Source organism: Centroberyx affinis, unplaced genomic scaffold (genome assembly GCF_046629955.1).
Source record: "Centroberyx affinis isolate AG114_WGS23_722 - 3 ecotype Tasmania unplaced genomic scaffold, CSIRO-AGI_Caff_v1 ptg002929l_1, whole genome shotgun sequence".
NCBI classification, from domain to species: Eukaryota; Metazoa; Chordata; class Actinopteri; order Beryciformes; family Berycidae; genus Centroberyx; species Centroberyx affinis.
In genome coordinates, this window is record NW_027281048.1 from 378,273 (window position 1) to 406,051 (window position 27,779).

At 42.9% G+C, this 27,779-nt stretch overlaps 3 protein-coding genes across 3 annotated transcripts; 1 reads left to right on the forward strand and 2 right to left on the reverse strand.

Moving 5' to 3' along the window:
• The first annotated feature begins 182 nt into the window (after positions 1-182).
• Positions 183-2,473, forward strand: cdkn2d (cyclin-dependent kinase inhibitor 2D (p19, inhibits CDK4)). Its single transcript, XM_071536692.1, has 3 exons — positions 183-330; positions 708-874; positions 1,510-2,473. Exons 2-3 carry the CDS (start codon positions 734-736, stop codon positions 1,861-1,863), a joined length of 495 nt encoding a protein of 164 aa, XP_071392793.1. The 5' UTR covers positions 183-330; positions 708-733; the 3' UTR covers positions 1,864-2,473.
• A 2,942-nt stretch (positions 2,474-5,415) lies between these two features.
• LOC139658565 (volume-regulated anion channel subunit LRRC8E-like) lies at positions 5,416-11,762 on the reverse strand. Its single transcript, XM_071536691.1, has 3 exons — positions 11,747-11,762; positions 10,983-11,166; positions 5,416-9,431 (listed from the first exon to the last, which is right to left on the reverse strand). The coding sequence occupies exons 2-3, from the start codon at positions 11,121-11,123 to the stop codon at positions 7,143-7,145; spliced, it is 2,430 nt and encodes an 809-aa protein (XP_071392792.1). The 5' UTR covers positions 11,124-11,166; positions 11,747-11,762; the 3' UTR covers positions 5,416-7,142.
• Positions 11,763-13,836: 2,074 nt separating this feature from the next.
• Positions 13,837-27,365, reverse strand: LOC139658572 (kelch-like ECH-associated protein 1B). The gene is made up of 7 exons (XM_071536700.1): positions 27,318-27,365; positions 22,965-24,377; positions 21,400-21,645; positions 19,338-20,014; positions 17,872-18,077; positions 16,981-17,157; positions 13,837-15,802 (listed from the first exon to the last, which is right to left on the reverse strand). Exons 2-7 carry the CDS (start codon positions 23,268-23,270, stop codon positions 15,537-15,539), a joined length of 1,878 nt encoding a protein of 625 aa, XP_071392801.1. The 5' UTR covers positions 23,271-24,377; positions 27,318-27,365; the 3' UTR covers positions 13,837-15,536.
• Positions 27,366-27,779: the final 414 nt, after the last annotated feature.

A 27,779-nucleotide genomic window follows, 5' to 3' on the forward strand; every position in this document is an offset into this window, starting at 1 on the left:
AGCCCGCTTTCTGCGCTCGATGCTCTCATTGGTTGGCTGCTGCTGTTACCACAGTGATAGTATAGTAACAGAGTTGTAACTCCACCCCTTTCGCCATATATGGGAGAACAACGCCCACTAGGCGTGCCGTGATTGGCCAAAGTAAGTTCTCTCCAATGTTTGTAAATTGTAGCCGGGGGGACACTGCTGTGTGGATCTCAGCGCGCAAATGTCGTATTTTGTAATGTTGATAAACCCTTCTTGTCTTGATATTATTTGAAAGTTACTGGTCTTTAGAAACACCGGTATAGAAAAGCGTGCGGACCTCTGGATCTTCTCAAATCGAACAAGGTATGTAAAAACCCTCTACAATTACCCCTCATTTGTTCGCCTTTTAACGTTAGCATCAGTTAGCCGGGGTGCTAATTATCTGTGCCGTTGACGCATCTCTCCCTAGGCAGTAATATCATTTCACGGGGCTTCCCTGCCTTGTTTAAATGTACGATTTGTGAAAACGGTGTTATGTAAGCTAGTCAGCATCGTCAGTTAACATGGCGTCAATGGGGAACTGAAGTTAGCCGGATAACATAGCTAGCTATAACTTCCTCAATCCTGGTCGGTCGCGTCATTAGGCTAATTTACTGTTTATCATGCCCTTACCAGCGATATAAGCTGCCATTAATTAGGTTTCAATGTAACTGTAACTAATGTAATTTCCTACTGAACAGGCAGAAAGACCTGCCCGTTATCTATAATGGTCCTCAGTCAGATGGATGCCGGTAAAGCTCTGACGGCGGCAGCAGCCAACGGGAATAGCAGCGAGGTGCAGAGGATCCTGGAGGAATGCAGGGTGCATCCTGACACACTCAATGAGTTCGGCAGGACCGCCTTACAGGTGAGGAGCTGTTAGCTTGTAATAATAACACATGATTCATACCAACCTGATTGTTGTCTGTAAAATTGAAGTACGTTTTCTGTAGTCTGGGAGGGCGTTCCGTTTGTTGACTAGTTATTGATTCAGCTCGCCTCCTCTTAGACGTCTAATCGAGACTAACTTATAGCTTTCTTCAATTATCTCTCAAGTAATCGACTGTTATGAATGTGTTATAACTCCACATAGTCAGATATGTGTTGGTGATTATGTCTTTAAGTCAGTAGTCCCCACAGTGGAGTCTGGGGACCAGGGAGGCACCAGCAGTACGATAAATAGTTTATTATTTCACTCACTAGAAAGTAGTACAGAGAGAATGTATAAGGATGACTGTTGTCATCACAGGTTTCCCTCTCCCCACTGTTGCTTTCTTCCCACCTACACTATAGACAGTTATATAATACCAAGTCCTAACACTTTCTTATCAAATTGGGGTCAGTGGCCAGTATTAAAGCGTATCTCTTTAGAAATTGTTGACATGGAAATGTTAAGAAGCCTCTGTTCTATGTGAGAGAACCAAGGATCAAATCCTGCCATTTACACATAGATGTTGAATTTGGTATCTTGTCATCTGACCTCTCTTCACATATCTCCTAAAGGTGATGATGATGGGGAACTCCAAGGTAGCCAGTTTGCTGTTGGAAAATGGAGCAGACCCCAACGTCCAGGACAAACACGGAATAGCTCCGATCCACGACGCGGCCCGAACGGGATTCCTTGACACTCTGCAGGTCCTGGTAGAGTACGGCGCATCACTAAACATCCCGGACCAGAGCGGCGCCCTGCCCATCCATATTGCCATCCGGGAGGGCCACCGGGACGTGGTGGAGTTCTTGGCACCGCGATCCAACCTGAAGCACGCCAACACCAGCGGTCAGACGGCGGTAGACGTGGCCCGAGCTTCATGTGTGCCTGATATGATTGACTTGGTGTTCGCTCACGTTCATAGTTAGTCAGCATTCTGCGTGCTGGGTGCCTTCTGGGTAACCTTCCCCCAAAACTCTTCTCTTTAAACCTGGTGACTTGAATTCATTGCTGTGTAAAGGATTGATGTTTTTTTTTTTTTTTAAATAGTGGCTCAACGTTGATATTTGATGATACTGAACGTATTGTCTTGGCAGCTTATTTTCAGTGGATGGGTGGACACGTAGACACCTCTTTTGCACAGTGCAATTTAGGCACCTTATATGTATCTCTTTTCCCTATGGATTGGGAGTGCACAATTGTAGATAGTTTTCCCCAGTGTTTTGTAATGACTGCATTATTATTTCTCATTGTGTAACAATTTTAAGTGTTGATGTTTGTGTTTTTTTTTTTTACTTTTACAAAACTTGACATGGTGCACCCTGATTGCTTTGCATAGTTATGTTTCTCTTAATTAGATGTACTTAGATTTTGAATTTACTCTTATTTATTTTTTGGAATAGGACTGAATATTCCAGTGACTTTGTAAATAGCTACATTTATTGTGAATTGTTGAAATGTTATTTATATAAATACTTTTAAAACAAAATTGAAAGTATTCACTTTCCTATTGGAGGACGGAAGCACAAAATAAAGTGTTGAACTTGATGCCTTTGTTTTGTTTCATTTTTTTTTATTCTGAACAGTATAAGCTAGTATGTAATTGGCAAGACAAACATGGGTAAATAGCTTAAACTGACTCTTATTTATAAGAAAGTATTATTACAAACTGCAAAGTCATATTGTTGATTACCTGAACCAATGAGAGCAGTATAGTACTAATGAGACACAGAAAGTAAGAAGCAAAAGCCTCCTCAGTGGGTAGTCATGAGCTGTATTTGTGCTTTACATCCACAAGAGGTCACCACTCAATTCATAATCAGAGTGGGTAAATGTGTCTGTATTATACAGGGGTCCTTCTTAAACCAGATTAACAGCCTTTTCCCTTGACATTTTAAATGCTTTGATAAAACAAATTCTGCTGTAGGATACAGAAGTAAATCCGTGTACTTTGTGTACTTTGTGTACTTTGTTCAACACATCACACACACGCACACCCAGGGTCCAGCGCTTCTCCAAGGTGACTCACCAAGGACATTTATAATGACTCTACAATGGAATGCGCTGCACAGTGAAAACGCTCTTGAGGTCACACAGATAGCTGGATTAAAACACACTAAATGAATGAGGGCCCTGTGTTGTTGAGGCTTGTCGGTCAGAGCGGGACAGTTCGCTCATGTTGGTGCTCGGGGTTCTCCGACGGCACAATGGACATTTTGTTTGCTTGTGTGTCACGGGCAAAACTTAACCTGGCCAGAGAAGAGATACGTTTCAACCGCTGTGCCCCCAGTCCTCTGTGTAAAGGCGTATGTCATCATCACTAATGTTCTGCATGTTCTTCATGCAGATTTCTCAGTATCAACACTGGTACGGGTTGAAAGACATTTCATTCTCTTATTTTCTGTTTTCATTCTCTATCTTGTATTTTTCTATGCTGCCTTTTATCCTTTTATCGACTTTGTTGAGGGAAATCACAGAAACTTACATTAGGTTTTCTTTGATCTAGATACCCTGTGATCTAGTAACATGGGTTTGCGTGGGTTTGACTGTTTTCACCTCCCTGCCTCACATTCATATAGTTCCATGCATTCACACCTGGGAGCTGCACAGTACAACCACAGTCAACAACAACTTCAGCAGTACTTGTTGAGGGAGGAGGGAGTGTTTGTCATGCATTTTCCCCACCCACATTTTCCCAGCCGGTCTTGGGTTTTGAAACTGCAACCTTCCAGTCAGCAGCCTGCTTCTCTGTCTTCTATGCTACCGCTGACTCATCTTCCATAATAAAGACACAGCGCTCTGGACCTCTTCGCTGCATTAAACTATATTTTCTTACCCTAACACTTAAATCAGGTACAAAACAGTTGTACGCATGATAGTGACTGACTTTACTGAGCACAGATGCGGGTGTGGCCCTGGATCTGAAAATACTCCTTGGGTAAACATGGTTGTAGTTCATCTCCCATGTAAGTTAGGAGAGATAAGACTGTGAAGAGAGAGACAGAGATGTGACTCGAGTGTGAGTCCACCCCCTTACACATGGTCACACACATACACAGAGTTGAATCCATGATTCATGGGAATACATGATGATGGTGCTGAGATAAATCAAGCTGTGACGTAAAGTTTTTGGTGGGAGAGTTTTAGTTCCTCTTCCAGAGAATATGACAAGGGGTGAACTGTCTGAACTCATGTCACTGGTGTCAGCCTCTGCAGCTCATGCTATACATGATACGTTGTGTTAAGAAGTCCAACAGGGGGTAGAGGTTACAGTGCAGAAAGTTCTCCTTTATGAGTCTTTAAAATAAAACTCCATAAAATAAACAAGATAGTCACTCAGTGGTAATACACTGTAGTATTCCATGAGTTCTGAACTTTCATCTTGATTTATGTCACCTTGAAGTCACACATGGTGAGTCATTGTAAAATGTGATCACATCTGGCACCAACACATGCTTTATAACTGCGGTAGGTTGCAACACTTCAATTCACTATTCAGTTGGATTCATCAAAACGTTTGCATGCAGGTTGCGTGGAATTAAAGCCGACTGGAATGGAATTCTAACCATTTAGACTCTGGAACAAGAGGAACTAACTGTCAAGGAGTTTCCCTCTCTGATTTTCCTGTAAGTCAAACAAGTGTAAATATTGCATTAGGACAACCAGGCCTATTGGCATACTACATAAACTTGACACTGAGGCGCAGCAGTAGTAGCATATACTGTATCAACCCCCCTCTTTAATGACTAATGCATCTTGGAGTAATAATCTGTTGTTTGTGAATCCAGCCAAGCTAATTGTACTTCCACTGGAAAGCACCCCAAGTGTGCTGTAAACTATTAGCTACTACTATTATCTCATCTGTTTGGCTAACACTGGCGACACTTTACTGCCACCTTCGGTGAGGTGAAGGGAAATAGGGAAATGATTGCCAGAGCATTATGAAGTGGTGCATACAATTCCAGCTATGGAAATTTCCATTCGGTTCAATCTCTCTCTCTTTCTTCAACAACGGTGGCATATTCTGCTCCTGTCCAACTCAATTAGAAAAGCTGAAACAGAAAAGACAAGGTTTCCCTATGGCCCTGGAGGTGTGTGTCAGCGTGGGCAGGTCAGTGTGTGTTTGGGCATTACTGAGGTATGTCCCTACACCGGCTGATAGGATCCCCTGTTGTGGAGATACAAGCCAGGACATGACTGTGCACTGACTGCGGAGCACAGTTTTGTTGTGTGAGTTTGTGAGTGCAAGAGAGACACAGGAACAGGGAGAAAGAAAAAGAGAAAGACAAGATAAAGAGGGAAAGCAAGTGTGCATTTGTGTGTTTGTGTGAGAGAGAGAAACAGAGAGAGAGAGAGAGAGAGAGAGAGAGAGAGGGAGGGAGACAGTATCTGAAAGAGATTGCCAAGTATAAGGTAATGAACAGCCACGTGTAAATAGGTCTCTAAGCATGAGTAACTACACTGACACCCAATGTGGCACCAGAAAAAGTTCAAATTGTTTTTATTTCCTTGTTTCAATGGGCATCGTTCATAAAGCACTCTGTTATTTGCTCAAGTGTTTGATAATGTTATTGAACAGGCCAATGTGTGTTCAAATGTTTTTGGTACCTTTACTTCTTACTATTATATTACAGCCAGATTCATTAACAGTATTCTCTGGATATCACATCCTGATTTTCCCATATCTAATTGTAAATAGTGAATTGTGCTGACGAGGTAGTAAATAGAAAAAAAAGAGAAGCAGTAATCTTCCCATCGATATTTGTGTAGTGTGTTGAAAAATGGTAAAAGGGAACAATACATTACCCACCACAGTCATGTACTCAACATAATATTCATCTAAAAGGCATTTCAAAGACAGCAGCTTTCACTTTTTCAGTTTTTTCTTTCAGAAAAACATTGCTTACTGTATTCTGTTATGCACACTGAATATCATATTTACTTTCATCTGATTCATAATCCCATGTATGAATTCAGGCTTCCCTCCATTTGAATGAATATGTGAAGAGAGAGATGAACACCCATTGTGCTTCTATTGAAAGGCAGCAACATGAGCCACTGCGCTGTAGGAAACAGTTGTTCATGCTCTATAAACCTGTTGAACAGGATACAGGATAGTAACCCATCCCCTCTTGCCCTGAAAAATTCACAAAGAGTGCATACATCCACCAATGCTATGCAATTGTCAATATATGCCAGTTCTACATGTTGGATTTTCACCAAAAGTTAATAATTTCTTCCATACCCCATTACCAACTTGTTTCACATCAGAAGATATACACATTTTCATGATGGGACCTGAAATGGGTCATGAGACATCTCTGTTCAAATTCTAGCCACTTTTAAGCCGATTATCACAAAACCACATGGCCAATCAGCTCTATAGCTGTTCTGTGGCCTTTAGGGCCTTCTACCAAAAATTGGCAGGGCAGATATGTCTAAACCGCTCTCCAGTGCGTCTTCTTATGTCTGCTGATAGGTACACAAAGTTTGATGGTGTTATGTGAATCTGTTTTGAAGTTATATGTTTTTTAGTGAGAAGCCACACCCATCTTTGGCCAATTGGTGTGAAAAGTTAATCAATTCTTCCTTGTTTTGTGCAACTCCATTTATAACTTTTTTAGATATCTTGCAGACAGACAAACAGAAACCGGCTGTCCAACTCAGCATAACAGGAACCTGAAGCCCATTTCATCAGTCTTTTCTGGCAAACTTCACATGACTATATGATCTGTCCTCCCCTTCCTCAAACCGTAAAACCAGTTGCATAGAAATCCAGTTTCAGTAAAAACAAATGTAGGAAAGTATTTACACAGTATCCATTTACATAGAAAAATGTTTAAAAAAAACATATTTAGATTAAAACGTGTATACAATATTTTCAAATAAAAATGTGCAAGTAGATCATTCACGCATTACACTGATTTGACCACACATTGTATGATGACTGATTTTAAATAAGACAAAACAAACCGTTTACTCAAAATTGTTCATATCTCAAGTCTTAAGTGTTTGCTTATCCTTTTATGTTCAGTGATGGTTTTGGTTATGGTTTCCCTTGTGTATTGTATGAAAAATGTCCCCTAATGGCATGGACTGCTACTCTTGACACATTCTGTGCCATCCATGCAAGTCCGAACACCACAGACCACTACATTACAAAAAAAAAAATAAAAAAATGGTAATGCCAACTCTTAGCTCTTCTAAATCATCTGTCAGTCATTCTGTTTCGTACATCTGATGGCAGCTGATCCACCAGGCTGTCCTCTACTACCACCCCACTGAGATTCAGCGCGGGACAGTCCCCTATCTCCAGCGGTAGAGACTCCAGGCGGTTCCCCTTGACCTCTAGGCGGACTAGCTGGGCCAGGTTGGCCACTCTGGGGTTAAGGGAAGACAGGCGATTGTTTCCAAGAGCCAAAATCTTTAGCCTTTTACAGGAGAACAGCTCCTCTGGCAGTGTCTCTAAGGAGTTGTAAGCTGCAGAGAAGAACTGGAGGCTCTGCAGGATGCCCACCTCAGGAGGGAGGGAGGTCATCTGGTTGTGGGACACATCCAGGTGCCTAAGCTTGGTGCAGTAGAACATCCTGGAAGGCAGCTTTCGGAGCTTGTTCCAGCTAATGTCCAGCGTCTCCAGGGAGTGCAGTTTGCTGATATGCTCGGGGATGTAGGTGATGGCGTTGTGCCACAGCCGGAGTGTCACCAAACGGCGACAGTGCTGTAAGCTCAGGATCTCCTCCACAGTGGTCAGCTTGTTCTCCTTCAGGTCCAACTCCTGGAGGTTAGAAAGGCTGAAGACAGCACTCGGGATACGCTCCAGGTCACAGCCCACTAACTCCAACGAGACTAGGTTGGTTAACTTCTTCAGGCTGCTAAAAGCTTGGAGCTTGCCACCTTCATTATAGATACACAACCGCTGCAGCTGGAATGCCACATCCCCTACGCTGGGTGGGATCTTAGTAAGGTTGCTGCGGAGAGTGAGCACTCTCAGAGCTTTAAGGTCCTTCAGGGAGTCCAGAGTGGCGCTTCGGGATACCTCATTGGTTAGAGGACCACTCAGATGTAGCTCTTCCATGCCATGTAGGGTGTACATCCACACAGGCACCTGTTCTAAACTCTCAAACGCCAGACGCAAGACTTTTAAATGTTCCTTGAGGTGGGTCATTGCAGCTAGCTGGAGCTTGGCGGGGCAGTGGATCAGTGCTAACTCCTGAAGAGAAGCTAGCTGTGCCACACTACCTGAGATAGTGACATTAGTAAGGAGCTCCAGTTTGAGCGATTCCACCTCTGCAATCTCAAAGACAGTGTCCGGGAGCCCCGGCAGCATTAACAGGTGGAGCTCCAGCCGGTCACTGGAGTTCTTAGCAAGACGGGCGCGCAGCTTTTTGGCGGTCCACTCATGGTTGAGGTTGACCTGGCGGAGACGGCTCTCACTGACCTCAGATAGAAAGACAGCAAATCTTTTTGAGTACAGAGCATCATATTGGTCACTGAGGTGGAGGAGGAATGCAAAGTCATTCTTCACATCCGGTATGTCATTAATACCTGTCTCCAGTCTCACTTGCTCAAAGGAGTACTCTTTCAGAGGGCGATGGAATAGCCAGTAGAGGGTGTAGATGCATAGAAGTCCATACACTCCCACAAAGCAGATATAGCAGTAGGCCAGCTTAGAGAAAAGATGGGCCTTGTTGTGGTTACAGCAATAGATATCAAAACCAGTCAATTCAGGAGGAACAGAACAGCGCACTACAATCTCAATGTTAGGAACCAGGGCTGCACTGTAGATTGTGATTAAAAGGAACTTGAAGACTTTGAGGGATGTCTGTAGCACATACATGACATAGAGGAGGTCTGCCTCCTCCACATGAGTTCTGAACTTCTTCACCTTCTCAAACAAAGCCTTGGCCTGCTCTCCCTCCTTCTTATCCAGCACTGAGGGGGCTGGCTGAGGCTCTGGATTCTTCTTGTCTGGATTGGACTTGACAGAGGAAGACCTAAGAAGCCCTACAGTTTCCTCTTCCGCTGCTGGTCCATCTGGGGCAGACTTTGACATGGTGTTCCTCCTCAAAATAACCAACTTCTCCTCTCCTCTTTCCTCAGAAACCTCACTCAGGGCCCTCGTGGTCCAGGGGGAATCAAAGCACTTCCCAAGGATGGTGACAAAGAGCTCAATTTTAGAAGAGGTCCCTGGGAACTTGAACCAGAAGCTGCTGGCTACCATGAAGATCATAGTGTGGATGACAACGAGGTATGGGAAATACTTGCCATACCAATGTACAGCCCTCTCATAGCAATAGTGGTTGACAAACACATACTGGTGGATGTCCAGGTTGTTCTTGCGGCCAAACACCTCCCGGATGATGGGGCTGGCAGGTTTGACCAGTGAGTGTTCCCACGTCTCGTTCTCCCCGTAGCCCCGGATGTGGCTGCAGTCGATCGCCTCAGGGGTCGGGCTGGAGAAGTGGCTGGGCAGACAGGAGATCTTGTCTTGGGTGAGCTGTGGAAGTTGAATGAATGAATGAATGAATGAACTACTGTATGTGTAAACTAGGCATGGAAATTATTAGGAATACATGACAGTGCATTTTGCTACGTACACCAATACAAGGCAGTCAGTCCTAAACTATTTCACTCAAATCAAAGTATGGCTCATTCAGTTTTTGTCTAGAAAATTACTTTAGTGAATGTGAGTGTGGGGTTACTTTTGAATGAAAAACATTACGATTCTCTGCATGTTCCTGAACCTTCCCTCCAAAACTTAATGGACTGACTCAATGTAGCAATTCAAATAATTTGGGGATGGTTCCTTTTCATCTCATATCAGCAGCTGCAAGGCAATAGTGCCATTTATGGCAGATTAAGTGAGATTAAGATGCTGCTAGATCTCCTTGCATTCACTACTCTTTCTAAAAATAAAACTTAGGTTAAAGTAGGAGTAAGCATTTAAAATATAGTCAAGTAAAACTAAAAGTACAGAAAACATACTCCAAAAGTTGTAACATCTCTACATTTTTAACTATATATTACAACTTATTGTTATATTTTATATATTACTAAACTTTGCTCAAGTACCTTAACTCGACTAGTGGTTAGTTTTTAATGCATTTTAAACAGCTGCTAAAACATAATGCTTTTAAGTTACTTTGACTAAAACGGAGAGATGATATTATTTGAAAAGAAAAGTAGAAGAATTCTAATCTAGATCTTGCATGGCTTTAAAGTCAGATGTTACTATTTATAAAATAATTTTCCAGCTTTTCTTACACCAACACATGGTGCCTTGGTGTTTTTTAGGGGGTGTCTTGCAGTTTACATCTTTATTCTTCTCTCCAACCTTTTTCCTTGAGTCTGGTCTGTCTGTCTCCAGTCTAAGTAGTGCCTAGATGGTGTAGTGGTTTAGACAGCCGCCTCTGGGTGCACAGATGTTTCTGCTGTCTTCAATGTTTCCTCTGTTCTGTACTTCTCTTGTCAATACTACTGTCTCTTAAGAAGAATTGTTGAGGAGAACTGACTGTCCCTATTGTTTTTTTTTTTTAAAGCACCACCTATACACTTATCTCCTGGTCTACAGAGAGACAATGTAAAAAACAAGTAGTGGAACTTGCAAGTTATCACTTTTTACGTATTAATTTCTTTGTTTCTGCTCTATTTTAGATTCAGTTAATATGACACAGTAATGATAAGCAGGTGATGAGAGACACATTAAGCAGAAAGTTAGTGATTTGAATCCACAGTAAGTGGGTCAGGAGAGACAAAGGTTAGTTCAGTTACACTGTCTCTGTTTTTTTTAACTTGGAGGTCAGATAATGTAGGAATTGTTGTGGTATGTGCCACCAGATTTAGACAAAGCGGGGGTTTGTGAACAAAGCATTGCTCCCTCAACAGGTTAGTCAGACATGCCATAATAGTTACAAATGATGCGAATGTTTCACCCTCGTCAACTAGGCTGGTAATAGTGATGTCGCTAAATCCATTTCCACCCATACCCTAACATTTGAGGATTTAAGAGCTTATGATCACAAAGTGGTTGGTTTGTAGGCCGCCTCACCTGCAAGGTGCACCCAAAGACTCCAATCATAAGCATGGCAATGCATAGGTACTCCGAGAAAACGTCCCACCACGGCTTCAGGACCCGAAACTGTGGATTCTGTTCTGTGGCAAAGTTTCTGAATTCACCCACTGGGATCATCCTGGCTGCTGCTCCAGACTGATGATGGAAAGGCAAGCAGTGACTGAGAGTGAGAGGAGAGAAGAGAGGCTCAAATAGGCTGGATGAAACAAGGTCCAGTTTCTTAACAACTTGTCAGAAGTTTGAAAGGTATAGGACACAAAAACACAGTTGTACTTAGGTGGATAAATAGCTGGATGTATCTATGGGCCTTGCATGAACACACGAATGATCTGCCTCTGCACTGTATGGGTATTCAAAGTGGATAAACTAGTTTGACAACAATGTCTGGAAACAAAAAAGACAAGAACGACTCAGGGAAGAGATAGGGAGGTGACATTATCTTGAGTATTATTATGGGGGTAAAGAGCTTTACTAATGCGCACTACATTTGCAAATGCCACTCCAAATAAGAACAATTATTATTATTTAGTTCCTGATGTCAGTTGTTTGAAAATGAAACCTCACACAGGCGGGTTAAGAAATCGAGAAAATCATTGCAGCAGATCAAGAAACTTCAAAAACATTTATTCCACAGAACAATCTAAACTTAATGTCTTGGAAATGTTTCCAGTTTGTCCCTAAAATATGAGCCTGCTGTGTAGGCTACCTGATTCAGTCTTTTACAGGTGAAGTCGACTTACCTGCGTCCGAGCAGGATCAACTGGAGCGCTCAGGAGCCTTTTTTTTTTTTGCGTTTTAAGAGGCAATCGTGTTAAGCCACACAGAATGAACACAACATTTCCGGGCAGGATTTTCAAAATAAAAATAAAATCGACGAACCTGTTGCAACGCTTTTTGAGTAATACAAAGTAGCCTACCAAAAAGAATATAAAGACCATATCCAAAACGGAATCTGCAATAAATGAAAAAGACACATATTTTTTTTCTCCCGAAATCCCGAAATGCCCTTTTCACAGCTACTCATAGTCATATATTTCAAGCTTTTAATTATTTTGTGCATTTTCCCTTTTGTATTTTATTCTTTAGGCCTATTTTGTTTTCTTGTAGAACACTGTTACTCTGTTTTGATATGTACTAGGCCCTATATAAATTCTACGCAACTATACTACTGCTACTAGTACTGCTAGGCAACACTCTAACTTCCTGTCTTATCGTGCTGTATCTGCTGGCTTGACGCATCAAGTTCAAACTAATTTGTATATTGGGGCGGAAAAGTCTTTCAGCCGACAACAGGGACTCTTATGCTTGACAGAGACTTTTTGCTCGTCCTTCATGTTCATCCAAAAAGAGATACAGTAATCCTATAACGACCTTTAGAGGGAGAGCCGGCTACAAATGTCACAGTAGTGGCATAGTAGTAGGCTAGCAGCTACTATAATAATATATCCTTTGGGAATATTATAGTGATACCAGGAGATAAAATACCATACAGTGCGAGGTCACTTTAAACTCACTACTGAGCACCTTGAACCCACTCTGAGTCCTTATAGTGAATATTATACTGATTTTCTGTTAGGGTTAGGGCATAATAACCCTAATGTTGACTTGGCTATAATATTCCTCCAGGGACTCCTATATGATTTGCTGTGCTATTTGTACAAGCTTGGTCTGTAATGTATTAAAGGATTACAGTATTTTTTCTTTTCCTAAGGAGACATATATTAAAACATCAAAATGCAGTTTTCCTGTCGCTTTCAGTGTTAATCTTCTTTCTTGAGGGCCGCTATATTTTATTATTATCTGGCACCACAGATTATGTTTTCACTGAAGTAAGCCAACACAAACAGGGAAGTTTTCCTTTTGGATAATGATGGTTTGCCAGCCGCTCCATCACATCCATCTGCCAGATTCAGCAAGGAAATGAGATGTGTCAACAACTATCATGGGTGGCCGATTATATTAATAACACGTTTGTAAGACTTGCTGGGTCTGGTTTTATGAGATATGTGTAAGACCGTAATTATGACAAAACATCCAAGTAAAGTTTGACTTTACTTCTATCTATCTCTACTTCTAGGCTATCCCAAATGGAACTGAAGTCGGTAATATTGTATTTATTATATTATTTATTAGTAATATTATTGACACAAAGGCTGTGTTCAATTTAAAAGGGGATTTGACACCATCTAGTGGCATGTCGCTCTGAAAACGTGCATACATTTTAATGTATTACCCATGTTTCAGTAGCTAGACCCTTGCTTCATACTAAAATACATATTAACGCTTTTAGCCACATCCATTAATAATAAAGCAGATGTGCTCACGTAGATTCATATGAATGGGTGGTTTTGTGTGTGTGTGTGTGTGCTCATGTTCATGTGTGGAGGGCGCAGCTGTCTCTGGTGTCATCTCCAAACACTGGCCCTTGAGGGGCCCCATAGCCACATCATAGAAGTGGGGTGTCTGCCATATGCATGTATGCTTCTGGGTGTGTTTTAAGCATGTGTGAGACCTTTGTGTCTGGGTCTCTCTGATACTTCACTCTGGTGAAAGAGAACCCAGTGGGGGTGTAATGTCAGTGAACCATAGAGTGAGAGAGGGTGTGTGTGTGTGTGTGTGTGTATGTGAAGGAGAAAGGAGAAGTGATTAGAGAGGTTTAGAGTGTGCAGATATTGTCTCCAGGTTCATGGGGTTAATATGGTAAGTATTTATCTAAAATGGGTTTTTTTTAAGATTAATGTCTACATTGCATCAAATTTCTGCTCACAAAGGGAAATCAAGACATGACCACGGTGGTACAATAAACATATACTTTTACTTTACAATGTATTTTTGTACAGGGTATTGTTTGCTGAAAAAAATTTACAAAGCAGACCTTAAATATTCTAATTTCCATTCCAACTACTGACGGACAGGAAAAGTCGTCCCTTTCAAACTGAAGCAAACTTTTTACAAACATTCAAAATTAGCATTCACAGGCATTCCTAATTAGTTACAATGCATGCTAGTTAGTCAGAAACACAACACCAGAGTCAAATTCAATACAAAGTCGATGTCAGTTTAGAGGAAGAAAACAAGAGGACCAGAACAAATAAATAAAAAACTGAGCTCTTAAATTCTGTACAAGACTTCTTAGAATATCAATGTACAAAACATCACTTAAAAAACCTTTGTAGCTTAAATTGCTGTTACAAATACATTTCTTTAAGCAATTTTTTTTTCTTTCATTACAATATTTGAACACTAATGCACAAACATGGTCACTTGTGTTTTTGAGGTCTGGCGGACGTGAAAACCAAATGTCGACTGTAGGGGAGGTTCTGAGCGATTTCAGCGATTAGTGTTTTAAAAAAAAAACCACATTCAGTGAGATGTCTTGAATCATAAGTTTCTAAATGCTACAGTATTCCCTTTCCTCTAAAACATAGTCAAAACCTGTTCCTCTGTTCTCTTGGCACTCCACATACAGCGATCCATCAGAACCCGCTCCGATTCACAAGAGGCGACGCTCACCATTTTGCTAAAACCTATTCAACACTTTCAGATCGAATTCACCTGCTTTTCTCTGATTATATCTGAATTTTAGACATTGTGTTGAAGTCTAAGCTTCATCTTGTGGCCGTCTGGGTCAACTTGGCCAATTCCTACACACCACACTGCGCCTCAATTTGTGCCTTTCCGACTCAAGCACCTTGAGAGAATATACTGACGACAGTTAACGCCTACAGGCATGGTAATGGCACTTTGAACTCTACTGCCTTATACTGACAAATGCTACTTTTTCTTCTCTCCTTTTGTGTTTTTTTTAAACAATGGATCTATTTGAAATATGTTTCTCCCCGCGTAGATTTAGCTGTTCTGCACAGGCTGGTCTTGAAGTAGAAAAAGAGCCCCTGACTGCTCTTCGAGCAGCCCTAGGCCAAGAAACGGCCATTTTCAGTGTACAGCCCTTCTCTCCCGTGGGTTAAACCCGGGAGATGTTGGTCCAATCGGGGACTTCAAATGCCAGAAGGTGGACTGATCAGAGGTCTGTCTGATTTGACCAATCACAATTCAAAGTCCAGATCTTGGGAACTGAACTGAAAGATTTTTGTGGTCACATTATATTTGGACAGTCCAGTGCTGATACTCAACTTACCATCAAATGGCAATGATGAGTCGGTAAAAAGTGTACTGAAAAGTAGTCCATAGATATTCAATGTCTGGGTTAGGGTTAATCTTAGGGTTAGGGTTAGAAATGGGTTCAGTGTTAGAGTTACATAGTCTGCAGAGATGCAGCAAATAGGCAAGTGACTCTGTTGAACATTTACTTTTTGTCACCTGATAGTAGAGTATCAACATTGGACTATCCAAATAAAGTGTTAGGGATTTGTTTTTTAACTCCTCACTCAAATCAAATATCAGCTGGAGAATCAAAGAGGCAGCTTTGAGTGTTTCAGTACGCCTCTGTTTCTTCTCAACTGGGAGGAGCCATTTTTTTTATTATGGAAGACAGAAGAGAGAGCTCAGAGCGGAGGGGGGGTCCAGGTCTCAGGTGCCCTTGCCGAAGGGCTCGTTGTGCCGCGGGATGTGGTGAGAGCCGAAGCCGGAGGTGGTCGAGTGGAAGGCCGGTGACGCCGTGCCGCTCTCCCTCTCCGCTTTCTGACACTGAGACAGTTCTTTCTGGCAGGGCTCCATGGTGACGGCCACACCCACGCCGCTCCGGCCCGACGTCATGCGCGTCACCTCTGACCACGTGTCCGTCTCTGGGTCGTAACACTCCACGCTGTCCAGGAAAGTGTTGCCATCGTAACCTCCTGTCAACATACCATAGATGTTTTAGCCTATGAATATACAGTACTCCTGATATTTCCTGTTTAGTTCATTAATGGTGCATGCTGATTATAGAGCTGAAACATAAATCTGTTAACAATAGAAGCTTTTAACAATAGATTCAGAAAAAACATGGAAAACAAAGAAAGGGCGCAAGACTTTAAGAGGGAATGAACTACTCATCCCATAGAGCATTCTGAGTGATGTCATTGATTCCCTTCCCCTGATTTTCCCTGATGGCATCATGTCTGACAACAACCATGTTGGAGCGGCTTCAATCACCGATACTTTGCTAGCCAACTAACGTTACCTCACTCTCTTCTTCCTACCAACTACACGTAACTTTGTAACAGGTGTTGTTTCTATGGTAACAGCAACCTCTCTGATGTCTCTCTTGGTGGGAACTCACTAAAGCTTGTGGGTAGTGTAATATTTCACAGGGAACACGATTCCTTAACAATGAAGTTGAAATCAGACTGACTGACGGCTTCTACAGGAGCATGTATAGTCGTTTCATTGTAAATCTACCTTACACCTTATTAGTCAACGTTATAGCTAATAATCATATTCCCTATGGGAAAATGAATGTTAAATTTACTTCCAGAAACAGATGTTGCAGCTGTATTGGCAAGTGTTGGTTAAATCATAGGGTCCTTCAATTCTGTAATTATACTGACCTCCTCTAAATAAATAATGGAATATATATTACAGATAAATACTGGTTACATAATATTATTTAACTATGTATTAATAGCAACCCCCATGTAATGGATCCATATAGCTTTTTTTCTTTTTTGGGTGAATAATGGGTGAATACTGAATAGAGACAGGTGTTTATTAATACATAAGCCCACTTCACCTTGTAATCACTGCAAAGTTCTTTGAACATCAGAGAAAATAGCTGTTTACTCTCAGGGAAACAACAACAGGTGCAGGTTAAATCATAGGGCTGTTAACTGTGTAAATACTGTATATAGACAGGTGTTAGATCAATGAGACCAGCTGGAGTGGGATGTATCACCATGTCAGTGTGTGAGCCTACTAGTGGTTTCTTTGCGTTTCCCTTCATGATGAAGGTCTAGTACCTGCATGCATTAAAAAAACAACTTGCAGCAAACAATGTTGCATGAGGTTCTTTTTTTTGCATATCCCAGCTACTCACCCAGCACATAGATGCGTCCGTGGTGTGTGGTGACTCCCAGAGCGCTGCGCCGGTGCCTCATGGAGGCAGCAAAGCTCCAGGTATCCGTCTCCACGTCGTAGCGCTCCACTGTGTTCAGCTGGTTGGTGCCGTCGTAGCCGCCCATCACGTAGATGCGGTTCCCCAGCGCGCACACACCTGGAGGGAGATGGAAGGGGTCAAAAGCAAGTAAGTATCTGAAGTAGTTTAAAATACCTGAAATAGTTTTCAAATATCTTGTTACAATGGCCTGTCATTTACACAGATGTTCAGGAGGAGGTGGAGGTCGTGCAGAGTGCTGTATAGTCTGAAGATAATCTATAAATGAATTCCATGATACACATTCACAACAATAAAACTAATAAAACAAGATTAGAAAAGAAGTTTACAAATTAGAAATACCTTGATACAACTAATTTATATAAGTATACTCTTCCTTAACTTCAGTACAACCACCTCCTCAACTACCACTACCTATAGATAAATGCATCTATGATGACATTTCCATAATTTCTTTTAATAGAGTGGGCATCAGTTTTTATTTATTGTGACAGAATAAGAAATGCATATTGCTTGTTTTTGTATGGATGATAAGGCTAATACACTCCATCTCTCCTCCTGTTTGGTATTGGTTGGTGTGATCTCACTAGAAAAAATCCAAGGGTAAGGTCAAGGAAAACATAGATTTAACTTGAATTGAAGCTTTATACCGCCATTTATGGACTGTCTAACTTTCATGACCCCAGGACTCACAAATTCTGTCCAAAGCCCCATTGTATTATTGTTAAAAAAAATGCATGGCTGTCGATATGAAAATAAGGTTGTTTCTCTTAATTCCTGAAAAGTCGACTTTATTCTTTTGGAGACACTCACCTGCTCCAGAGCGGACGGTGTTCATGGCGGCCATGGTCCTCCACTCGTCCCTCTCGGGGTTGTAGCACTCAGAGGAGCTGAGCCGGTGGATCCCGTCAAACCCCCCCACGGCGTACAGCAGCCGGTTGATGACGGCCACCCCCACGCCGATCCGCCGCGTCAGCATGGGCGCTACCAGCTGCCACTGGTCCCTCTCTGGATCATACCTGCGGAGGGAGGACCGGCACGAATCCATTAGAGTCCGCTTTCAGTGTCCCTAGTCTGCTAAACTGACACAATCAATTTTTATTCTGAAATATTAGGCTGACATTCTGACAGGTTAGGCATATGCCCTTTCTACAGACAGCTTTGTTTGCCCGGTTAATATTTGTCATTTGTCATCGCCCCCCGCCTGCGTCACAGCCGAGGAGTACGACCGATACAAAAACCCACTGCTTGTATGACTTTTAGGCACTGAATTCTCAATAGACTATTAATGTAATACACTGTGTTACAGACAATTTGACAGGTTAAGCATTTTGCTCTTTCTGCAGACAATTTTGTTTGTCCAGTTAACGTTCATCATTTGTCACCGGTGCCTCTCTAGGCCTGAGTTGTGCCTGTGGTTCAGGACAAACACATTAAACACTTGTTGGTGGGACATGTTGATGGGCTGGGCGTTTAATGCTCGTTTTATTGTCCACTAAAATTTATGCTGTTGCTGGCTCACTGTCTAGCCAATAACTGTCGAGAAGCAGCCGAACAAACAAAAATGCACTTTTAAGATGATGAATTGCTAATAACCTGGGTGTTAAAAGAAATCAGCATTTTTTTTTTTTCAATGGAATTGTTTATTATTACTCTTTAAGGAGGGTGGGCAGTTTACTCAAGTATTTTTTTTATTTTTTCTTACAAGACAAAAAGACACATAACAGCTGAACAGAAGGTAAACAGCTTAAATTCTTTGTGATTTGGTGAAGGAACAGTGTTAGGATGTGCTTTCTGGAGTGGATGTGATCAATTATTCTAAGGGAACTTTTTCCCCTTCTATTTTTAGCACTCACCTCATGTGGTGTTTAGTTTTAGAACACAAAAAATCTTCCCTGGAGGTTAAGACTTCCTCATTGTAGCGGACTGTGATCTAAAAATATATTAATAGGAAGTGGAACAAAATGTTTCGCAAAACGAATTAATTTCCAGGGGAGATTGATAGAGGAAATTACCTGATCCCTGCACTCCGGGCACTTACTGCTCAAATACAATAAACAGACCAGAGCATAAGCTTTATTACCTCTACTGCCTTTAGTCAGATATCCCGATTGGTTGTTTATTATCCAATTGATAATCTAAGCCAAACCACCAATACACATTACAATTTATTGAAATATTCAGTTGATCCCAGTTTATTGGACTTTAAGAACAACCTAGGACAAACCAAATTCCACTTGCAACACATTGAAAGTTGTAACCACTGCTGATTCACTCACCTTTCAACACTGTTGTGATGAATACACCCGTGTGACCCGCCCACTGCATAGATCATGCCGTCGATGACACCAATGCCGATACGGTTCCTTGGCACGCTCATCGGTGCACAGGGCAGCCAGCAGTTGTTCATGGGATTGTAGCAGTCCAAGGTGTTAGAGTCCATGTTGCCGTCAGGAGCGTTGTTTCTTCCCCCAACTGCATAGAAAAGTCCACTGATCACACAGGCGGCCAGGCCGCTCCGGGGCACCTGCAGGTCGGCTAGCCTCAGCCAGGCTCCAGTACAGGGGTTATACGCCTCCAGGTAGCTGAGCGACTGACGGAAATAGCCCCCCGCCGTGTAGATGAGCTGCGGCACCTTAGGGGTCCGGCAGGAGTTGACTTTGGTGGGCTTGTGGAGGGTGAGGTCTTGGAAGATCTGGGCCAGGTAGTCTTTACACTGGGGGTCCCATTCCAGAGACTGGAGCTGAGCCTGCAGGAAGTTGGGGGTGAGGGAATGGCAGCGGACAGCCTGCAGTAAGGCCTGGACGTACGGCCGCCGGTTCTCGCGGTCGTAGCGCACCCAGGCCACGCACGCCTGGAAGACCTCGGACTCGCAGCGCACGTTGAGCTCATCGCGGCTGATGAGGGTCACCAGCTGGCAGTGGGACAGGTTGAAGAACTCCTCCTGGGTTGCCACCTGGGAGCGGGAGCGGGAATGGAAACTTTTAATAAAGATTTGTTGAAGACAATTGTTGTGCTCCATTTCAATTATATAGAGAAAGAATCAAAACAAATGTCTACAAGTCATGAAAACAACAAACATTTGGTAAATCTCTAGAAAAAGTCACAGAAGTAACCGTGGTACATCCGATCAAACACAGCAAAAACAGGAGGACACTTTGTTTAGACAAACCCTTGCCAAAAAGAAGTCACTCAGGTCACTCAGACTCAGGTCAAATTTCAAGATTATTTGGAAGACAATACAGTAAAAAGAGAAGGCTCATTTACACTGGGACCCAGACTGACTACCCAGACAAACTGGCGTCCTGCCATGAAAGTAGCTAAAAGTTTTAAACCAAGTCTAATCAAACAGTATAGCATATTCTGTTGTTATTTATGATAAATATGACATAGGTTTGCATTTGCATTCAGCTTAACTCTTTCAATAAAAGCGTATACTGGAAGACCATAATTCATTCCAGGAAATTTTACTCATGATGATGAATTTCATCATCATGAGTAAATAATGAAGAACTGAATGTGTCAGTGACGTTTCTATTTATATGTTTCTCCTACTGATCCATGGCGAGAATTGATGTGATTCACTTTTTACCTCAGTACTCTGACCTACCTACCTTTCTCCACAGGGATCAATAAAGTGTCATCTTATCTCTACCGTGCCACATGGTATCTACTGACTTCCATTTAAGTTGCTTCAAGCACAGGTAAACCCCAAGATCCTAACCCACATACTACTCATACCATGACTCATAGCAGACATACTTGACTAGCACAACTAGGGCAATTGTTTGCAGGTCTGAAGCAGAAAAGTCGCCCAAGTGCCGTGGCACAAAAATGACTGAAAACAGTCAAGTTCTGTTTCTTTTTTTTCAGTTATGAGCTGGCACCACACAGATGAATTTATCTATAGAATGTGCAACTGCCTTAACAGTGAAACTCAAAGATAAGATGGGTTCATCCAGATCAGTTTTAGATGAGATGACCTGTACTCAATCTGCTCAAATGCTAACCTTTTGAATAAGAGTCATTGTCCCCAAATTACAGTAGGTGAAACCAATGTGTTGTTTCAGACTACACAAAACCACGTAACCAAGGCTGATGGCTCTTGAACTCCTATATATATGACAGTAGGGGAAAGTCAATGAATGGTACAAACAAAACCATCCATCCATTAACAATTATGTGGCTAGAATAAGTAGCTCTCTGCATATCACAACAGGTCCGTGGCTAAGTTTCATGTAGTTCTCTTGACTACTGCCCTCTCAATACCACCTTAATTAACACTGCATGTGTACTTTGCGATCCTGCGACCTTTCATTAGTGATCCTGCTTAAACTTTACCTGGCTGAAGTTCATGTAGATGTACTCGCGGGCCTTCTGGTGGAGCTCTGTGCAGCCAATCTGCTCGGCAAAGTTGGCGATGCCGATGGCGTTGCTGGGGTCAAGCTGCTGGACCAGAAAGTCACAGCAGGCCTTGACCACACTGTCGATCTGGTACATGACCGCGCCGTTCATCACATGGATCACACACTTCTCCCCCACAGAGATGCTGGCTGTGTAGGCGAACTCTATCAGTCTGTCCATAACCTGAACAGGGGAGAGAGGGGCGAGGGATAGCAGGGAAGGAGAGGGTAGAATGGAGGGAAAAGGAAAGAAGAGGGAATGAAATGAGGGATTTATGGAGAGGAGAGGGGGTAGCAGATGGATAGAGATGGGGGAGAGGGAAAGGAGGAGGAATAGAGGGACAGGATCAAGGCAGAAAGGGACAGAGAAGAGAAATTTAACTGTTTGACCAGATATTTTTCACATATGGTGGTTCACGAATGAGGAACAGAGCTGTCTGTGGTACAGACCTGAGTTGTCAGAGTTGTCTGCATGACAGTGAACCAGGCTTATCAGTTGCTGCTATATTGCAATCACACACAATCTTTATTTAGTGTACATGGCTGAGACATGGCTCTGACACTTTGTCTATCTGTGAGACTCCCAGCCAGGGACTGACTGGCATCTGTTCAGCTAACAAGTGGCAGATTGGTAACTGTGTGCATGTGTGTGTGCATGTGTTTGTCAAACACCCAGGCTGTCTGAGAAAATACATGCTGTACTGTTCAGAAATATTTGATTATTGAGGTCAAACTGACTGTTCTCAACAAAGTTTTATCATCTTTGATGAAGCCATTTCCAAGTGTTTACTGTAGGTAAACTGGCCATTGCCAATTTCATTATCAAGAGTAGAATCTCATGTTGAAAAGAGCAGCTTGTATGAAATGCATCTTTACTGTAATATATTGTAACTTAAGCCACATGTACCATTTTAAACATCATGTATAACTGTGAAATTAATTGTCTTGGATTATCATAAACAAATGAGACCATGGTCGAGACGACTGGTAGCCTCTATCCCACGCCAGTGTATTGTTAGTGCTAATTCTCAGAATTAAGACCCCATTTCCCATAAACGCTTCTGCTTCCTGTAGCAAAGAGAATTGCTAATGCGAGAAACTGAAAGCTTTAGCTCAGTTTGTGCTGGAAGAACAGCGCCCTCTTCCTGTTTTGTGTGGTACAGCAATATCCCTTTGTGCCGCAAAACAATCTAGCAGATTTCCAACCCAGTGGCACATAAACTAAAATGCAATGTAGAGGCTGGTAGAGGCTGCCAATCTTCTTGTAGATGGTCTTATTACTTACGGTCACTATGCTAATGTCTCAAAATTAACGTGGTAATAAATTATTGATGTTAAATTGCTATACGTTGCACCTTTAAGACGGCCATACCTCCTGTACCGTTCCCTGAGACCCTAAAACATGTTTAATGGGCTGTAAGTGGGATGGGGTTGCTCATGACTCAACTATCAAATAAAGGAGAAATGTCTGTAAAGAAAAGACGACACCGCCTTCTGACTCACCCTGGGGTGGATTCCCTCGATGGGCACCACCTCCATGCCGCACTCCTTCAGGCCGTTGGTGAACATGGCCCTGAAGACCGGGGAGGATGAGGCCAGCACCACCTTGTGGGCCACGAAGTCCACCGCCTCCAGGTCGTTGTAGCGCACGCGTAGCGTCACGTCACACAGCTGCCGCTCCAGACGCAGCTCGTTCATGATGGCGAAGGCGGCCGCCGTGTGGCTCTCTAGCGTGTAGCTGAAGACGCGGTGGCCGTTGCGCGTGGACGGCGTCACCAGCGCTTTGCATTCTGTCATGCACTCTGTCATTTCCTTCCCGTTCTCCTCCTCCTTGTCCACCTACTCAAGAACACTGGTGGGTGTTATGGGGCATCCTTGCTCCACTGGAGGGCATGGGCAAAATAAGGGAAGAGTTGGAGCTAAGGAACTTGCAGAGGGTTTTCCAAAAGAGAATACCCTCCTGGGTTTTTGTTTGTGTGGACAAGTGCAAGTTTAAGGAAAGTTTATGTAGATATGAGGATTTCCTTGCTCTGTTTAGTCCTTGAGTCCAGCCATCGTGATCATTAAGGAGCTACTAGAGATGTCTATGCCAACTGCCAGTCATGGCTGTTTGTATTGTAACTTGGGTCCAATACGATTTACTGCATCAATAATATCTTCGCTTCTGGATTCCTCTGGCTCTGTGAGAGTTACCTTTGTTCTTACTATAATTTACAGAACCGGGCAAGGCGAAGACTGGGGCAGGTTTTATGGCAGGGGGAATAAGCAGGTACAACAAAAAGACTCAAAGAAATCCTTTGCCTGCTGTTTTAGTTCAGTTGTTTGTGTTGGCAACAGAAGAGCTTTTTTTTTCTCTGCGGAGGGGGATGTCGACACTCTGGCCACCAGATTCGTCGATCAGTCTAAACAAACAGGACTCTATTGCAACATCTGTCTTTTGTCTCACTGATCATCTTTTTTGAGGTTCACGTCTCGTTTCCGAAATTTTTCAATGGCCCTCTTCAACACAGTAACTCAATAAAACACACAGATTTGGAGGCGAACATTTAAGCCTGGGAGAAAAAGCACTAGGTAGGTCAGTCTTGCATATTGATTTCCTGCTCTAGAGAGGGAGAAAAGATCACGTCTGATTTACAACTACATTTTAACGGAGGTAATAATTAAAGCTCCCGCTCAGAGGGCTACACTTCTGCTGAGGGCTGCAGAGTCGGATAGCTTGTCAACTCTGTAGGGGAAAAAAAAAAGAAAAAAAAAAAGAAGGTCGGGTGCCAAAAGTGTCATGAGCGTAACTCGGAGCCCTCGGGAATGAGTGGGTGTTCAGTGACTTCCTCTGGAGAGGCCTTCCTTGAGGTTGCCCCGCTAAGGAATCTGTTTGCACCGCTGTGTTTACTGGGAAGCTGTTGCCTCAGCTGACAACTGGAGAGAAAGAGAGAGAGAGAGGGGGAGAGAGAGAGAGAGAGAGGAAGAGACAGTGAACTTGCGTTGACATACAGTGGTCAGACATTCTTTCAAATGACTATTCGACGGACTGCTGCAACCGGCCGTGTTATTCATATCTACTGCTTTATGCACGGTTTCTATATACCGCTGCCACTGTTCATCTATATCTGTGACATGCGTTCATATATTCATGTGTCTGCTGACAAATGCGATCTTATCTCAAGCATCTCAAATGACAACTTCTGTAGGAAACAACATATGTAGGTGACTCAGCTAAAGAAGCTCTGAGGCAACTTCTTGTGCAAAACTTTATCTAAGCAAAGAGACGCTGTGTTCTAGACCATGGAGCTGTTCACACCCATGGCCTATTCTTCCTGGTACAGTGCAGCGGGGTCAAGGTTTCCTCCTAGTCATGGTGAACGTGCTCTTGGCCATCATGACTCACATTCAGAAACAGTACTTACTTTTTAAAACTATGTGCCCTCTGATAAGAAAACTTGTGGGGAGAAGTTTAACAGACTCTTGTTAAATCCAGTCCTAAAACCTCTGGACCGAATCTATGAGCTTTGTACTAGTGAAGAGACTATTAGCGCAAAGGGGGGGGACACATGGGAATGCAGGGAGAGCAGAGGAGTGACGCGCATTATGAAGGAAGACGGAGTGACTTAAATTAGGCCTGAATTTAGCCGGCCAGCGTGACTGAGTGTTTTTGCCCTGTCCTGTGACCAATCCAGCTGGGGGTTGAAATGGAGGGAATGGTATGTGCTAGAGAGCTAACGAAACACATCATGCTCTCTCATTGACATCCACTCACAAATAGTAACACATGGTGTACACACACGCGCGTAACAATTCTACCACAACATAGCCAAAGACAGCCACCACAACTTAGTCTATTAATTATTTTTGCTCAGCATCACAGGCTACTTGTATTTAGAAGAAGAAATCCACTGCAGTAGACGATAAAACGAGATGAGAATCTGCAGACTGAATTCCTTGGAAAGGAATTCTTCTTTTTTATGGGGAATATGTGGACATAGGCACTCGCACACCATGAAAACAACTTATTGGACTGCCCACAAAAAAAGCCATGCCACTGGTTTTCCTTTTCCCTCAGACAAACTACCGCTTTCCAGAGTATGAATCGCCCGTAACAATGACAAGCAGAGAACAGTCACCCGTCTGTCTAGTCGCCTCTGATCAGGAAGAGTCAGAGTTACTCAGCAACAAAGCAGCTGTGGATGCTCGGAGTTATATAACAAGGCACCTTAAGTTGTGCACACACACTAATCATTACCTGGAGCGGCGATAAGAGAACGCAGTGCATAAGCCAGGTTATATGGCCTTGCCGGTTCCCACTCTGCAGTACTAAGTAGGTCATTGTGTCCTACTCTTTAATCAGTTGAGGTGAAGTGAAACTAAATATTCATGATGATGTCTGGGACTTTCTTGAGGACAGTAATGCTTTACGCACAGTGGCTCTGATAGCGCTTGTCATATCTAGCCAGTGTTTAAGCACCACTGTAATATGAACCACACTGTGATTCCTGTTTAGTGGTGTGCTTTTTCTCCTCCAGGTTTCTGAGTAAAATAGTTCCACGGGACAACATGTTGCTCAACTCTCTCTCGGAGATGCAGATGGCAACTGCTCCCTGACAGACGGGCCCAGAGAGTCCCTGGCTCAAAGTCTGCCCCGCCACATTTCTCTGTAATAGCTCCTGTGATGAACAAACACTGTTACGGTTTTAGGCGTGACATGAAGGTGCTATACTTGCTTTCAGTTTCAGATGAGCAGTCTAGCCCAGAGGTAGCCCAAGGTTTTCATGCCAAATAGATAGGCATTACACCACAAACTGACATCTGATAACATTTTGTCCCAAGGGACCCCGACTGAGAAGATAGTTGTTGGATATGATTTGATACAGAATTACATTAACTGTGTATAGCACAGGGTGGGAACAACAGTGAAACCTATGTACAAAACAGAAATCCTTACTCTCTCTCATAGTGCTAACCTCTGGAGAGCGGGATAATAGTTCAATTAAACTATTCTTTATTTACCGGGGACCAACTGGAAGCCCTGCAAGGACCCACTTTGAGAACCACTGTACCAAGCCTACAATCCTTGGATGCAAGTCAGCACGAATTGCACAATAGCCGAGTTAACTCGACCGAGCCAAACTTTCAGGCATTTCTTACAGTTTAATAGAGGCGTTGTTGCTTGCATTGGATATTAACAGCAGACAGCAGCGCCCAGGCGTTGTGAGACCGAAAACAGGCGAACGAGGCTGAGCTACAGCAAAACACATAACTATGAGTGTTGAACATGTTTCATAGACATTTGGCAGCGAGCTTTCATCAGTGACTCATCCTGAACTCTTCAACGAGCGAATTGTGGAACTGGATGTACCAAAACATGACCCAGAAGTGAAGCCAGTCCTTATATAAACCCAGATGGACTAGGATTTCCGCGCGATCTACCCAACATATTCAGGCTTTCACACAAAGGACCGTTTCCCCCTCGAATCAAATCACTAACGTTGATAAATTCTGCGCTTGTTTTGCTCAAAATAATTTAGAGCCGCGGCATGCACCGAAATAATGACAATACAAGTGAACCAGTCTCGATCAAAGTCTGTGATTTACGACGAAAGTGAGCTCAATTTATCCACGACCAGCACCGGAGACCCACGGAATAACAAGTTAAACGTTTCGGAAATAGAGCTGACAGCAAAATAGGCTCCTAATAATAGACAGTAGCGTAATGGCTTGGAGTCGATCCGCGCACAAAAATGCTACCAAAGCGGGATCTAAATATATTCCTATTGGTAAACATCGCCTCGCTTTCAAATGGCTAACATCTCCGTTTGTACAAATCAATCTTGATATCTTAAAAATGTAGAAAAAGAAACTCACGTAGTCTAGTTCAATTCCTCCATCGCGGTCTGCCGAGCTGTGCGCCACATATGAAGGGGGGGAAAGCTGTAACTCACCATGACTAAGCATTGTACCGGCCTCCTCTCGCTTTCACAATAAGAGTCCGCCTCCACAACACACGGCCTGCCTCCGTTGACACGTAACGGCAGCGGAATACGTTCGGAGGCAGGGAGCTTTTATTGAGAAGGAAGCCTCAGAATAAAGGAAAAAGAAAGGCCAATTCTTGGCAAGGTGCCCGAGAACTGTAGCTTTAACGTCAATCAAATCTGTTAAAAATAAGATCAGCCTGGCCAACATCGCAAACATGTGAAATGTGCACACCAGGGCTACTTTACAACAAGTTATGAAGGATGCTGCAATACGTAGAGCTAAATCTCAGTTACAAGTAGGTTAGGCATGGAAAATAAATAAAGCAAAATAAGTGACATCATTTAAACAGCA